This window comes from Salminus brasiliensis, chromosome 19, assembly GCF_030463535.1.
Source record: "Salminus brasiliensis chromosome 19, fSalBra1.hap2, whole genome shotgun sequence".
Lineage (NCBI taxonomy): Eukaryota > Metazoa > Chordata > Actinopteri > Characiformes > Bryconidae > Salminus > Salminus brasiliensis.
Window position 1 is genome coordinate 370,272 of NC_132896.1, and position 18,187 is coordinate 388,458.

The window sequence follows — 18,187 nt, forward strand, 5'->3', positions numbered from 1 at the left end:
CATCCACATGAACACACATCCACATGAACACACATCCACACACATCCACATGAACATACATCCACATGAACATACAACCACATGAACATACAACCACATGAACACACAACCACATGAAGACACATCCACATGAACACACATCCACATGAACACACATCCACATGAACACACATCCACACACATCCACATGAACATACATCCACATGAACATACAACCACATGAACACACATCCACATACAACCACGTGAACATACATCCACATGAACGCACATCCACATGAATATACATCCATATGAACACACATCCACATGAACATACAACCACATGAACATACAACCACATGAACACACATCCACATGAACACACATCCACATGAACATACAACCACATGAACACACATCCACATACAACCACATGAACACACAACCACATGAACATACAACCACATGAACACACATCCACATACAACCACATGAACACACAACCACATGAACATACAACCACATGAACATACAACCACATGAACACACATCCACATGAACATACAACCACATGAACATACAACCACATGAACACACATCCACATGAACATACATCCACATGAACATACAACCACATGAACACACATCCACATGAACACACATCCACATGAACACACATCCACACACATCCACATGAACATACAACCACATGAACACACATCCACATGAACACACATCCACATGAACACACATCCACACACATCCACATGAACACACATCCACATGAACACACATCCACATGAACATACAACCACATGAACATACAACCACATGAACACACATCCACATGAACACACATCCACACACATCCACATGAACACACATCCACATGAACATACATCCACATGAACATACAACCACATGAACACACATCCACATGAACATACAACCACATGAACATACAATCACATGAACATACATCCACATGAACACACAACCACATGAAGACACATCCACATGAACATACATCCACATGAACATACAACCACATGAACACACATCCACATGAACACACATCCACATGAACACACATCCACATGAACATACAACCACATGAACACACATCCACATGAACATACAACCACATGAACATACAATCACATGAACATACATCCACATGAACACACAACCACATGAAGACACATCCACATGAACACACATCCACATGAACACACATCCACATGAACACACATCCACACACATCCACATGAACATACATCCACATGAACATACAACCACATGAACACACAACCACATGAAGACACATCCACATGAACACACATCCACATAAACACACATCCACATGAACACACATCCACATGAACACACATCCACATGAACACACATCCACACACATCCACATGAACATACATCCACATGAACATACAACCACATGAACACACATCCACATACATCCACATGAACATACAACCACATGAACACACATCCACATGAACATACAACCACATGAACATACAACCAAATGAACACACATCCACATACAACCACGTGAACATACATCCACATGAACGCACATCCACATGAACATACATCCATATGAACACACATCCACATGAACATACAACCACATGAACATACAACCACATGAACATACAAACACATGAACATACAACCACATGAACACACATTCACATGAACACACATCCACATGAACATACAACCACATGAACACACATCCACATACAACCACATGAACACACAACCACATGAACATACAACCACATGAACATACATCCACATGAACACACATCCACGTGAACATACAACCACATGAACACACAACCACATGAACATACAACCACATGAACATACATCCACAAGAACACACATCCACGTGAACATACAACCACATGAACATACAACCACATGAACACACATCCACACACATCCACATGAACACACATCCACATGAACACACATCCACACACATCCACATGAACATACATCCACATGAACATACAACCACATGAACACACATCCACATGAACACACAACCACATGAACACACATCCACATACATCCACATGAACATACAACCACATGAACACACATCCACATGAACATACAACCACATGAACACACATCCACATGAACACACATCCACATGAACATACAATCACATGAACATACAATCACATGAACATACATCCACATGAACACACAACCACATGAACATACATCCACATGAACACATATCCACATGAACACACATCCACATGAACACACATCCACATGAACACACATCCACACACATCCACATGAACATACATCCACATGAACATACAACCACATGAACACACATCCACATGAACACACATCCACATGAACATACAACCACATGAACACACATCCACATACATCCACATGAACATACAACCACATGAAGACACATCCACATGAACATACAACCACATGAACACACATCCACATGAACATACAACCACATGAACATACAATCACATGAACATACATCCACATGAACACACAACCACATGAACACACATCCACATGAACACACATCCACATGAACACACATCCACATGAACATACAATCACATGAACATACATCCACATGAACACACAACCACATGAAGACACATCCACATGAACACACATCCACATGAACATACAACCACATGAACACATCCACATGAACACACACATCCACATGAACACACATCCACATGAACATACAACCACATGAACATACAACCAAATGAACACACATCCACATACAACCACGTGAACATACATCCACATGAACGCACATCCACATGAACATACATCCATATGAACACACATCCACATGAACATACAACCACATGAACATACAACCAAATGAACACACATCCACATACAACCACGTGAACATACATCCACATGAACGCACATCCACATGAATATACATCCATATGAACACACATCCACATGAACATACAACCACATGAACATACAACCACATGAACACACATCCACATGAACACACATCCACATGAACATACAACCACATGAACACACATCCACATACAACCACATGAACACACAACCACATGAACATACAACCACATGAACATACAACCACATGAACACACATCCACATGAACATACAACCACATGAACACACATCCACATGAACATACATCCACATGAACATACAACCACATGAACACACATCCACATGAACACACATCCACATGAACACACATCCACACACATCCACATGAACATACAACCACATGAACACACATCCACATGAACACACATCCACATGAACACACATCCACACACATCCACATGAACACACATCCACATGAACACACATCCACACACATCCACATGAACACACATCCACATGAACACACATCCACATGAACATACAACCACATGAACACACATCCACACACATCCACATGAACACACATCCACATGAACACACATCCACATGAACACACATCCACATGAACATACAACCACATGAACACACATCCACATGAACATACAACCACATGAACATACAATCACATGAACATACATCCACATGAACACACAACCACATGAAGACACATCCACATGAACACACATCCACATGAACATACATCCACATAAACACACATCCACATGAACACACATCCACATGAACACACATCCACACACATCCACATGAACATACATCCACATGAACATACAACCACATGAACATACAACCACATGAACACACAACCACATGAAGACACATCCACATGAACACACATCCACATGAACACACATCCACATGAACACACATCCACACACATCCACATGAACATACATCCACATGAACATACAACCACATGAACACACATCCACATACAACCACGTGAACATACATCCACATGAACGCACATCCACATGAATATACATCCATATGAACACACATCCACATGAACATACAACCACATGAACATACAACCACATGAACACACATCCACATGAACACACATCCACATGAACATACAACCACATGAACACACATCCACATACAACCACATGAACACACAACCACATGAACATACAACCACATGAACACACATCCACATACAACCACATGAACACACAACCACATGAACATACAACCACATGAACATACAACCACATGAACACACATCCACATGAACATACAACCACATGAACATACAACCACATGAACACACATCCACATGAACATACATCCACATGAACATACAACCACATGAACACACATCCACATGAACACACATCCACATGAACACACATCCACACACATCCACATGAACATACAACCACATGAACACACATCCACATGAACACACATCCACATGAACACACATCCACACACATCCACATGAACACACATCCACATGAACACACATCCACATGAACATACAACCACATGAACATACAACCACATGAACACACATCCACATGAACACACATCCACACACATCCACATGAACACACATCCACATGAACATACATCCACATGAACATACAACCACATGAACACACATCCACATGAACATACAACCACATGAACATACAATCACATGAACATACATCCACATGAACACACAACCACATGAAGACACATCCACATGAACATACATCCACATGAACATACAACCACATGAACACACATCCACATGAACACACATCCACATGAACACACATCCACATGAACATACAACCACATGAACACACATCCACATGAACATACAACCACATGAACATACAATCACATGAACATACATCCACATGAACACACAACCACATGAAGACACATCCACATGAACACACATCCACATGAACACACATCCACATGAACACACATCCACACACATCCACATGAACATACATCCACATGAACATACAACCACATGAACACACAACCACATGAAGACACATCCACATGAACACACATCCACATAAACACACATCCACATGAACACACATCCACATGAACACACATCCACATGAACACACATCCACACACATCCACATGAACATACATCCACATGAACATACAACCACATGAACACACATCCACATACATCCACATGAACATACAACCACATGAACACACATCCACATGAACATACAACCACATGAACATACAATCACATGAACACACATCCACATACATCCACATGAACATACATCCATATGAACACACATCCACATGAACATACAACCACATGAACATACAACCAAATGAACACACATCCACATACAACCACGTGAACATACATCCACATGAACGCACATCCACATGAATATACATCCATATGAACACACATCCACATGAACATACAACCACATGAACATACAACCACATGAACACACATCCACATGAACACACATCCACATGAACATACAACCACATGAACACACATCCACATACAACCACATGAACACACATCCACATGAACATACAACCACATGAACATACAATCACATGAACATACATCCACATGAACACACAACCACATGAAGACACATCCACATGAACACACATCCACATGAACACACATCCACACACATCCACATGAACATACATCCACATGAACATACAACCACATGAACACACAACCACATGAAGACACATCCACATGAACACACATCCACATAAACACACATCCACATGAACACACATCCACATGAACACACATCCACATGAACACACATCCACACACATCCACATGAACATACATCCACATGAACATACAACCACATGAACACACATCCACATACATCCACATGAACATACAACCACATGAACACACATCCACATGAACATACAACCACATGAACATACAATCACATGAACACACATCCACATACATCCACATGAACATACATCCATATGAACACACATCCACATGAACATACAACCACATGAACATACAACCAAATGAACACACATCCACATACAACCACGTGAACATACATCCACATGAACGCACATCCACATGAATATACATCCATATGAACACACATCCACATGAACATACAACCACATGAACATACAACCACATGAACACACATCCACATGAACACACATCCACATGAACATACAACCACATGAACACACATCCACATACAACCACATGAACACACAACCACATGAACATACAACCACATGAACACACATCCACATGAACATACAACCACATGAACATACAACCACATGAACACACATCCACATGAACATACATCCACATGAACATACAACCACATGAACACACATCCACATGAACACACATCCACATGAACACACATCCACACACATCCACATGAACATACAACCACATGAACACACATCCACATGAACACACATCCACATGAACACACATCCACACACATCCACATGAACACACATCCACATGAACACACATCCACATGAACATACATCCACATGAACATACAACCACATGAACACACATCCACATGAACACACATCCACACACATCCACATGAACATACAACCACATGAACACACATCCACATGAACACACATCCACATGAACACACATCCACATGAACATACATCCACATGAACATACAACCACATGAACACACATCCACATGAACATACAACCACATGAACATACAATCACATGAACATACATCCACATGAACACACAACCACATGAAGACACATCCACATGAACACACATCCACATGAACATACATCCACATAAACACACATCCACATGAACACACATCCACATGAACACACATCCACACACATCCACATGAACATACATCCACATGAACATACAACCACATGAACATACAACCACATGAACACACAACCACATGAAGACACATCCACATGAACACACATCCACATGAACACACATCCACATGAACACACATCCACACACATCCACATGAACATACATCCACATGAACATACAACCACATACATCCACATGAACATACAACCACATGAACATACAACCACATGAACACACATCCACATGAACACACATCCACACACATCCACATGAACATACAACCACATGAACACACATCCACATGAACACACATCCACATGAACATACATCCACATGAACATACAACCACATGAACACACATCCACATGAACATACAATCACATGAACATACATCCACATGAACACACAACCACATGAAGACACATCCACATGAACATACATCCACATGAACATACAACCACATGAACACACATCCACATGAACACACATCCACATGAACATACAACCACATGAACACACATCCACATGAACACACAACCACATGAACATACAATCACATGAACATACATCCACATGAACACACAACCACATGAAGACACATCCACATGAACACACATCCACATGAACACACATCCACATGAACACACATCCACACACATCCACATGAACATACATCCACATGAACATACAACCACATGAACACACAACCACATGAAGACACATCCACATGAACACACATCCACATAAACACACATCCACATGAACACACATCCACATGAACACACATCCACATGAACACACATCCACACACATCCACATGAACATACATCCACATGAACATACAACCACATGAACACACATCCACATACATCCACATGAACATACAACCACATGAACACACATCCACATGAACATACAACCACATGAACATACAATCACATGAACACACATCCACATACATCCACATGAACATACATCCACATGAAGACACATCCACATGAACACACATCCACATGAACATACATCCACACACATCCACATGAACATACAACCACATGAACACACAACCACATGAACACACACATCCACATGAAGACACATCCACATGAACACACATCCACACACATCCACATGAACATACAACCACATGAACACACATCCACATGAACACACATCCACATGAACATACAACCACATGAACACACATCCACATACATCCACATGAACACACAACCACATGAAGACACATCCACATGAACACACATCCACATGAACATACATCCACATGAACATACAACCACATGAACACACATCCACATGAACACACATCCACATGAACATACAACCACATGAACACACATCCACATACATCCACATGAACATACAACCACATGAACACATCCACATGAACACACACATCCACATGAACACACAACCACATGAACACACATCCACATGAACATACAATCACATGAACATACAATCACATGAACATACATCCACATGAACACACAACCACATGAACATACAACCACATGAACACATCCACATGAACACACACATCCACATGAACACACAACCACATGAACATACATCCACATGAACATACAACCACATGAACATACAACCACATGAACACACATCCACATGAACATACAACCACATGAACACACATCCAAATACAACCACATGAACATACATCCACATGAACACACAACCACATGAACACACATCCACATGAACATACATCCACACACATCCACATGAACATACAACCACATGAACACACATCCACATGAACATACAACCACATGAACACACATCCAAATACAACCACATGAACATACATCCACATGAACACACAACCACATGAACATACATCCACACACATCCACATGAACATACAACCACATGAACACACAACCACATGAACACACACATCCACATGAAGACACATCCACATGAACACACATCCACATGAACATACATCCACACACATCCACATGAACATACAACCACATGAACACACATCCACATGAACACACATCCACATGAACATACAACCACATGAACACACATCCACATACATCCACATGAACACACAACCACATGAAGACACATCCACATGAACACACATCCACATGAACATACATCCACATGAACATACAACCACATGAACACACATCCACATGAACATACAACCACATGAACACACATCCACATACATCCACATGAACATACAACCACATGAACACATCCACATGAACACACACATCCACATGAACACACACATCCACATGAACACACACATCCACATGAACACACATCCACATGAACATACAATCACATGAACATACAATCACATGAACATACATCCACATGAACACACAACCACATGAAGACACATCCACATGAACACACATCCACATGAACACACAACCACATGAACACACACATCCACATGAAGACACATCCACATGAACACACATCCACATGAACATACATCCACACACATCCACATGAACATACAACCACATGAACACACATCCACATGAACACACATCCACATGAACATACAACCACATGAACACACATCCACATACATCCACATGAACACACAACCACATGAAGACACATCCACATGAACACACATCCACATGAACATACATCCACATGAACATACAACCACATGAACACACATCCACATGAACATACAACCACATGAACACACATCCACATACATCCACATGAACATACAACCACATGAACACATCCACATGAACACACACATCCACATGAACACACACATCCACATGAACACACACATCCACATGAACACACATCCACATGAACATACAATCACATGAACATACAATCACATGAACATACATCCACATGAACACACAACCACATGAAGACACATCCACATGAACACACATCCACATGAACATACAACCACATGAACACATCCACATGAACACACACATCCACATGAACACACAACCACATGAACATACATCCACATGAACATACAACCACATGAACATACAACCACATGAACACACATCCACATGAACATACAACCACATGAACACACATCCAAATACAACCACATGAACATACATCCACATGAACACACAACCACATGAAAATACATTCACATGAACACACATCCACATGAACATACAACCACATGAACACACAACCACATACAACCACATGAACATACAACCACATGAACATACATCCACATGAACACACAACCACATACATCCACATGAACACACAACCACATGAACATACATCCACATGAACACACATCCACATACATCCACATGAACACACAACCACATGAACACACAACCACATGAAAATACATTCACATGAACACACAACCACATACATCCACATGAACACACAACCACATGAACACACAACCACATGAAAATACATTCACATGAACATACAGCCACATGAACATACATCCACATGAACACACAACCACATACAACCACATGAACATACAGCCACATGAACATACATGAACACACATCCACATGAAAATACATTCACATGAACACACATTCACATGAACATACAGCCACATGAACATACAGCCACATGAACACACATGAACACACATCCACATGAAAATACATTCACATGAACACACATTCACATGAACATACAACCACATGAACACACAACCACATACAACCACATGAACATACAGCCACATGAACACACATCCACATGAACACACAACCACATGAACACACATCCACATGAACATACATCCACATGAACATGCACAAGACCAGACCAGGGAAGGCTGAAACAAAGGGGGAGAGACAACAAGGAACACCTGGGATTAACAATGGGGCGTGGCTACAGAGGAGACCCAGGTGGGAACACTAATCCTAACAGGAGGGGCTTGAACTGATAAGACACAGAACCATGTGCTTGAGAACACCTGGTTACACAGAACAGGAGCAGGCATGGCATTAGGACTGTGGCTACTCTGCCAAGAAGTGGGCACTCAGTCAAAATGACCCAAAAGCACAACAGAGACTCACCAATGAGGTGAAGAAACAACCCTGAGTGACGGCCAAAGATCTGAAGGAATCATTGGTCCAGGCTAACATCTGTGCTCATGAGTCTACAGTCTGTAAAACCCTCAAATAGCAGGGAGTCGATGGCAGGACACCACAGAGGAAGCTCCTGCTCTGACTCAATGTTTTGTGGACAGATGAAACCAAGATTGAACTATTAGGAAAAAACACGCAGCGCCACCTCTGGCATAAAAAAAGGCACTGCACATCACCATGGAAACATCATCCGAACCGTCCGACCGAAGGTCTAGTGGAGGGACCATCATGATTTGGGCCCGCTCTGCTGCATCAGGGCCTGTCCAGCTTACAATCACTGAGGGAAGATGAATTCCCAGGTGTATCAAAACATTTGACAGGATAACGTCAGAGTGTCTGTAGCTCAGCTGCAACTCTGTAGAAGTTGGGTGACGCAACAGGACAATGACCCAAAACAACGGAGCAAGTTCACAACAGAACGGCTCACGAAAACCAAAATCAGACCCCGATCTCAGCCCTATAGAACCGCCGTGCACTGTGAGAGCCGTACACACGAGCCGTCCAAGGAACCCGACAGAGCTAAATCAGGAAGCGGCTGGTTGAGGATATTGCTCCAACCATTCAGCCTACAACTATTTAGCCCCACCCATTCAGGCTCAGTCTGAGGTTATAAGGCTGCTTTTTGAATGAGGCCTGAAACAGCCATCAGAACAGAGGTGGTTAGATGATCAGCGTTAAAGGGGCAGTAAGCGTGTGTGTAACGCTTGGGATGGTGTAAGTAGAGTTCAGGGGGAAGAAAGGTGTAGACGGTGTGGGGTATGAGCTGTGTGTCTGCGGAGTGCCTGGGTGTGGATGGATGAGGAGCGGTGAGGGAGGCAGAAGTGTGTAATCAGCAGTGCTTAGTGAACCTGCAGCTTCGGCAGTGTCCGAGCTAACAGAGCAGAATCAGAGTCAGTAGTCCTGCGGTCACACGCTGGAAACTGTCCTCACGCCCTGATGAAAACAACACACACACACACACACACACACACACACATACCTAATCACAGCCTCCGCACAAAACATCCGCCAGCAGAAAGTGAAGGTAATGCATCCCCAGAGACCACCCTGCAGCCACCTTACCCCTCAGCTAACACAGCAGGACATCAGCACTGAGCTAATCAACACTGCACGCACGCATGCACACACGCACACACACACGCACACACACACACACACACACAATAAGTACACAATATGTCTAAATGTTTGTGGACACCCCTTGAATCTAATGTAAGCTGCACCCATTGCTGACACAGATGTGCAAATGCACACACAGCTTGTCTAGTCCCTGTAGAGAAGAAGTACTGCCAATAGAATAGGACTCTCTGGAGCAGATCAACATCATGACCCTATTGGCTCCATGCTGCCTAATAGTGTAGTTGTGTAGTTGTGTGTAGTGTTGTGTAGCATTGAGTTGTGTAGTATTGTGTAATGTTGTCTAGTTGTGTGTAGTGTTGTGTAGTTGTGTGTAGTATTGTGTAGTGTTGTCTAGTTGTGTGTAGTGTTGTGTAGTTGTGTGTAGTATTGTGTAGTGGTGTATAGTTGTGTGTAGTGTTGTGTAGTTGTGTGTAGTATTGTGTAGTGGTGTATAGTTGTGTGTAGTTGTGTGTAATTGTGTGTAGTCCTGGTGTTCAGCTGGAAGTGTAATGAAGCTCTTTACTGTATTTTAGTCTTAGGGATGCTGAACGAGCCACTGAGCGGGTCAACACTGACAGGTCCAGCAGGTCCAGCCGGTCCAGTCGGTTCACTCCAGTCTGTATGTATATATGATCATAGTTCTGACATCACAGTCATGCTGTTTCCATATAGTCTTTCATAACGGTGTGTTTACTGTCATTACCCAACATTCACACTGTTGTGATACACACCTTCAAAGGGTTAACACGACACACACACACACACACGCACACGCACACACACACAGACACACAGACAAACCAGAGTCAGTACAGTGCTGAGTCAGTACAGTGCCGGGTCAGTACAGTGCCGGGTCAGTACAGTGCCGGGTCAGTGCAGCAGTCAGGTTCAGCTCTGCAGTTGGGTGACGGAGTGAGGCCGTGTTGAAGCCCTGACTGTACGCTGCAGTGGTTCCTGGTTGGGGGTGTTGTTTTGCCCCCCTGAGTGGAAAATTCCTTACATTGTGACCGCAGGAGGACGAGCACGTGGCATTACCGTGCTGAAGCCCGCTGTCTTCACTGAAACACACACTCACACACACACACACACATAATCGAGCCACAATGAACACTTTACTGGATCTGCAGCATTCATGTAAACTGAGTGTTACAGTCATTCTCCAGCCTCTCTGTACCCCCTAGAACTACACAGTGTTTTACTGATATATGTAAATAAGCTCTGTTCTGATTGGCTGGGTGGATTACACTCATGACAACCACAGCATGAATGGGTGGAGCTAAACTGCTGTATGATGAATGGGTGGGGTTAAACTGCTGTAGACTGAATGGGTGGAGCTAAACTGCTGTATGATGAATGGGTGGGGTTAAACTGCTGTAGGCTGAATGGGTGGAGCTAAACTGCTGTATGATGAATGGGTGGGGTTAAACTGCTATAGGCTGAATGGGTGGGGCTAAACTGCTGTATGATGAATGGGTGGGTTGAAGGCGGGGAGTCGAGGTTTTCACAGAATGAAATGCTTAAATCCTCAGTCTTAATGATATGGACCCTTTAAGGGGTTAAATACATTAAAGCGTCTTCACACAGCGCCGTCCCACAGTCCCGCCGGGTCAGTATGGATCAGATCACCGCGGGACGCAGACCACAGCTCGGCGCAGAGGAGGCCGTGTCCTCATTGAGCTGTTTTAGACGTTCAGAAACATAAAGAGGAGCCGAACTGCCGGCAGCAGGAATTCCTGCATACCTGAACTCCTTCAGCTCAGCTCAGGTGCGCTCACCTGAGTGCACTTCCTCTCATCACTGTAACTCCAGCATCGCACTCTTACTGTTTTGAGGAATCACCTCCGTCACCAAGCTCAAATCTGCTGCCTGGATCTGCTCTAGCGGCTGATGGGCAGGAGAACAGACTGGCTAAAATCACAAGAGAGACACCGGTGGTGCCGACCCAGCCCAATTCTGCTGGATCTGGAGGGCAAGGAAGGGAACCGCTGACCACATTTAAGGAACCGTTTCAGCTTTAAGTGCCGGACAGACAACCGGTTCACTACACAGTGTAAGTCGAGTGACCCGGTGCGAGCGGCACTGCTACACAGCCTGAACAGTGGCTGTCATCTTACAGTAAATATTTACAGTAACAGCCCGCATTCAGAAAAGACCACGCATCACTGAATTCTGCTGTGAACCACTAGAGCCGCATGTATTTACCCTGGGTAGAGAAACCTCTGGTCTCCGGTTAGTCAGACTGAAATCCAGTCACTGTGTGGGATATGCAAATTCACTTGTTACCCAGTAATTATAACTGGTGTTTAGATTATACTGGGAGGAGTTCTGGTTATATTGGGAGGGGTTCCAGTTGTACTGGGAGGGATTTTAGTTGTAGTGGGGACAGTTTCGGTTGTCCTGGGAGGGGTGTTGGTTATAATGGGAGGGGTTTTGGTTTTACTGGGAGGAGATTTGGTTGTCCTGGGAGGGGTGCTGGTTATACTGAGTTGGGAGTTTCAGTTGTGGAGAGGTGGGGGTGTTTACACTGCTACAGTGAGGCTGAGAAGGCTCTCCGAGCTGCTCCTAAACTGGTCTGAGTGGTGGGATTAGGATCTGCCTCATCAGTTTAGCACTAGGAGGCTAACATGGCTAACACACCCCACTAGTAATTAATAGTCACCCAAAGTGCCTCTTTTAACCCAGTGGGGCTGCATTGCAGCAGCACAGGTGGTGCAGAGCTGTGGATGCAGTGTAGGACACACTGTGACTCACAGAGAACCGTAAACACGAGCCTGTGGCTGAGCGCCGGGGAGAGCCGTTACACACACTGTTGTGCTGATGCTCAGCTCACGTTTATGAACCCAGTCCTTCATGAAGCCAATCCCAGAAATCCTGAATCCGACTGATTACAAAGATCTTTATTTCCACTGAAAACGATCATACAAACATGTTCATTATTAAAACCAGTAGAAAACTACATCATCAACATCAGCAGAACACTGAACTGCAGCTCACACACACACACACACCAACGCTGTGGTATTTGGGTCAGGATGTGTGTGTTTTCAGCAGGGGGACGGGCACGGTGGGCAGAACCTGGTTCTGAAAGACGAAAGTCTGGATGCGGTTAAAGAGCCACAGGAACACGAGCAGAACGCTGACGTACTGGATCCAGGCAAACTTGATCACCTCCCAGAACCCGGGCCGATAGGTGCTGCAGTCAAGGAGACCAACTTACACTCTTACACACACACACCCTTCTGTAATGTAGGGTAATAAGATAAGATAGTCCTTTATTAGTCCCGCAGTGGGGAAATTCACAATCAGAGATGCAGTAGCGGTGCAGTAATCTGCAGGGCATGTTCACTTCCTCACTCTGCCCAGACTCCTCCACTACCTCACTAACTAGTTACACACCCCTCCAATCAAACACCACCCACCCAAACACCTCCCACACAGGGTAAAGGATATCTGATGGTTTCCAGTGGGTAACGGATTTCTGCATTTATCTGGAACGGAGCGTTTACAGCTCGACCGACGATCCACACCGGAGCTGGACAGGAGAGATACGTCGTCACTAAGAGAGAGAGAGAGAGAGACAGAGAGAGACAGAAAGAGAGAGAGACAGAGAGAGAGAGAGAGAGAGAGAGACAGAGAGACAGAGACAGAGACAGAGACAGAGACAGAGAGAGAGACAATCACTGCTCCAGTGAGAACTGCTGGGATTACGCTTCCATTTCTTCTTGCAGCACCAAACATGCCTTCACTGCTCGACTACGTTTACAATAAAGAGTGAAAACGTGTTTATTTGATTTCCAAACTACTTTCAAACACACACACACACACACACACACACACACACACATACAGTTTCTTGCTTGATAGGACCTGATGATGTTGGCCAGGTCGTAGGCATTAGCGAATGGACTCCCTGTGTCGACCACCGACACCTACAGAAGAAACACAGCAGGTAAAAACACACACACACACCTACAGAAGAAACACAGCAGGTACACACACACACACACACACACACACACACACCTACAGAGGAAACACAGCAGGTACACACACACACACACACACACACACACACACACACACACCTACAGAAGAAACACAGCAGGTAAAAACACACACACACACCTACAGAAGAAACACAGCAGGTACACACACACACCTACAGAAGAAACACAGCAGGTAAAAACACACACACACACCTACAGAAGAAACACAGCAGGTACACACACACACACACACACACACACACACACACACACACACACACACACACACACACACACACACACACCTACAGAAGAAACACAGCAGGTAAAAACACACACACACACCTACAGAAGAAACACAGCAGGTACACACACACACACACACACACACACCTACAGAAGAAACACAGCAGGTAAAAACACACACACACACCTACAGAAGAAACACAGCAGGTACACACACACACACACACACACACACACACACACACCTACAGAAGAAACACAGCAGGTAAAAACACACACACACACCTACAGAAGAAACACAGCAGGTACACACACACACACACACACACACACACCTACAGAAGAAACACAGCAGGTAAAAACACACACACACACCTACAGAAGAAACACAGCAGGTACACACACACACACACACACACCTACAGAGGAAACACAGCAGGTACACACACACACACACACACACACACACACACACACACACACCTACAGAAGAAACACAGCAGGTAAACACACACACACACACACACACACACACCTACAGAGGAAACACAGCAGGTAAACACACACACACACACCTACAGAGGAAACACAGCAGGTAAACACACACACACACACACACACACCTACAGAAGAAACACAGCAGGTAAACACACACACACACACCTACAGAGGAAACACAGCAGGTAAACACACACACACACACACACACACACCTACAGAAGAAACACAGCAGGTAAACACACACACACACACCTACAGAAGAAACACAGCAGGTAAACACACACACACACACACCTACAGAAGAAACACAGCAGGTAAACACACACACACACACCTACAGAGGAAACACAGCAGGTAAACACACACACACACCTACAGAGGAAACACAGCAGGTAAACACACACACACACACACACACACCTACAGAAGAAACACAGCAGGTAAACACACACACACACACCTACAGAGGAAACACAGCAGGTACACACACACACACACCTACAGAGGAAACACAGCAGGTACACACACACACACACCTACAGAGGAAACACAGCAGGTACACACACACACACACCTACAGAGGAAACACAGCAGGTAAACACACACACACACACACACACACCTACAGAGGAAACACAGCAGGTACACACACACACACACCTACAGAGGAAACACAGCAGGTACACACACACACACACACACACACACACACACACACACCTACAGAGGAATACTATGTGCAATATCCCACCCCCATGTGCAATTAAGAGTCTTTTGCTGTAGATAATATTGTTTATTGCTTTTTTAATTCTTATTTATATTGTGTATATAGTGTAAATTATTTATCCAAATTTTTGTAACTGAGTGTCCTGCTATCCCTTTCTGCTGCTACACTGTGAATTTCCCCACTGCGGGACTAATAAAGGACTATCTTATCTTATCTTATCTTATCTTATCTTAGGAAACACAGCAGGTACACACACACACACCTACAGAGGAAACACAGCAGGTACACACACACACACACCTACAGAGGAATAATACTCTCCATTTGTGTAAACACACACACACACACACTCACATTGTAGGCAGTGTGTAGCCCTCTGTGTGGTAGTGGGATCTGCTGGTGGAGCCTCAGGTCTCCGCTGATGAACAGCTGTGATCCGGGGACGGAGGAGGAGTGCTGAATGAAGGCCAGAGACTGCATCACTACAGTGGGCATCCGCTACAGACAGGGAGACACGGATTCAACCAAACGCCTCCACTAGTTTTAACAAGCGAGGAAAAATAATGAAACTGCTATGAGAGAAACATCACACACAGCCACGGCACAACAGCTGCTAGAGCTGTAACTGTAGAGCTACTAATC

At 43.9% G+C, this 18,187-nt stretch overlaps 1 protein-coding gene across 3 annotated transcripts in view; it reads right to left on the bottom strand.

Annotated features, from left to right (window-relative positions):
- Positions 1-14,961: 14,961 nt before the first annotated feature.
- Positions 14,962-18,187, bottom strand: part of tmem231 (transmembrane protein 231) — a 6,746-nt gene continuing 3,520 nt past the window's right edge. For all 3 annotated transcript variants that reach the window (XM_072662897.1, XM_072662896.1, XM_072662895.1), the window contains 4 exons: positions 17,900-18,043; positions 15,933-16,014; positions 15,536-15,641; positions 14,962-15,275 (listed from right to left, as the gene is read on the bottom strand). In XM_072662897.1, the coding sequence (XP_072518998.1) occupies positions 15,113-15,275; positions 15,536-15,641; positions 15,933-16,014; positions 17,900-18,043 (495 nt within the window). In that variant the 3' untranslated portion in view covers positions 14,962-15,112. The remainder of the gene's footprint in view (positions 15,276-15,535; positions 15,642-15,932; positions 16,015-17,899; positions 18,044-18,187) is intronic.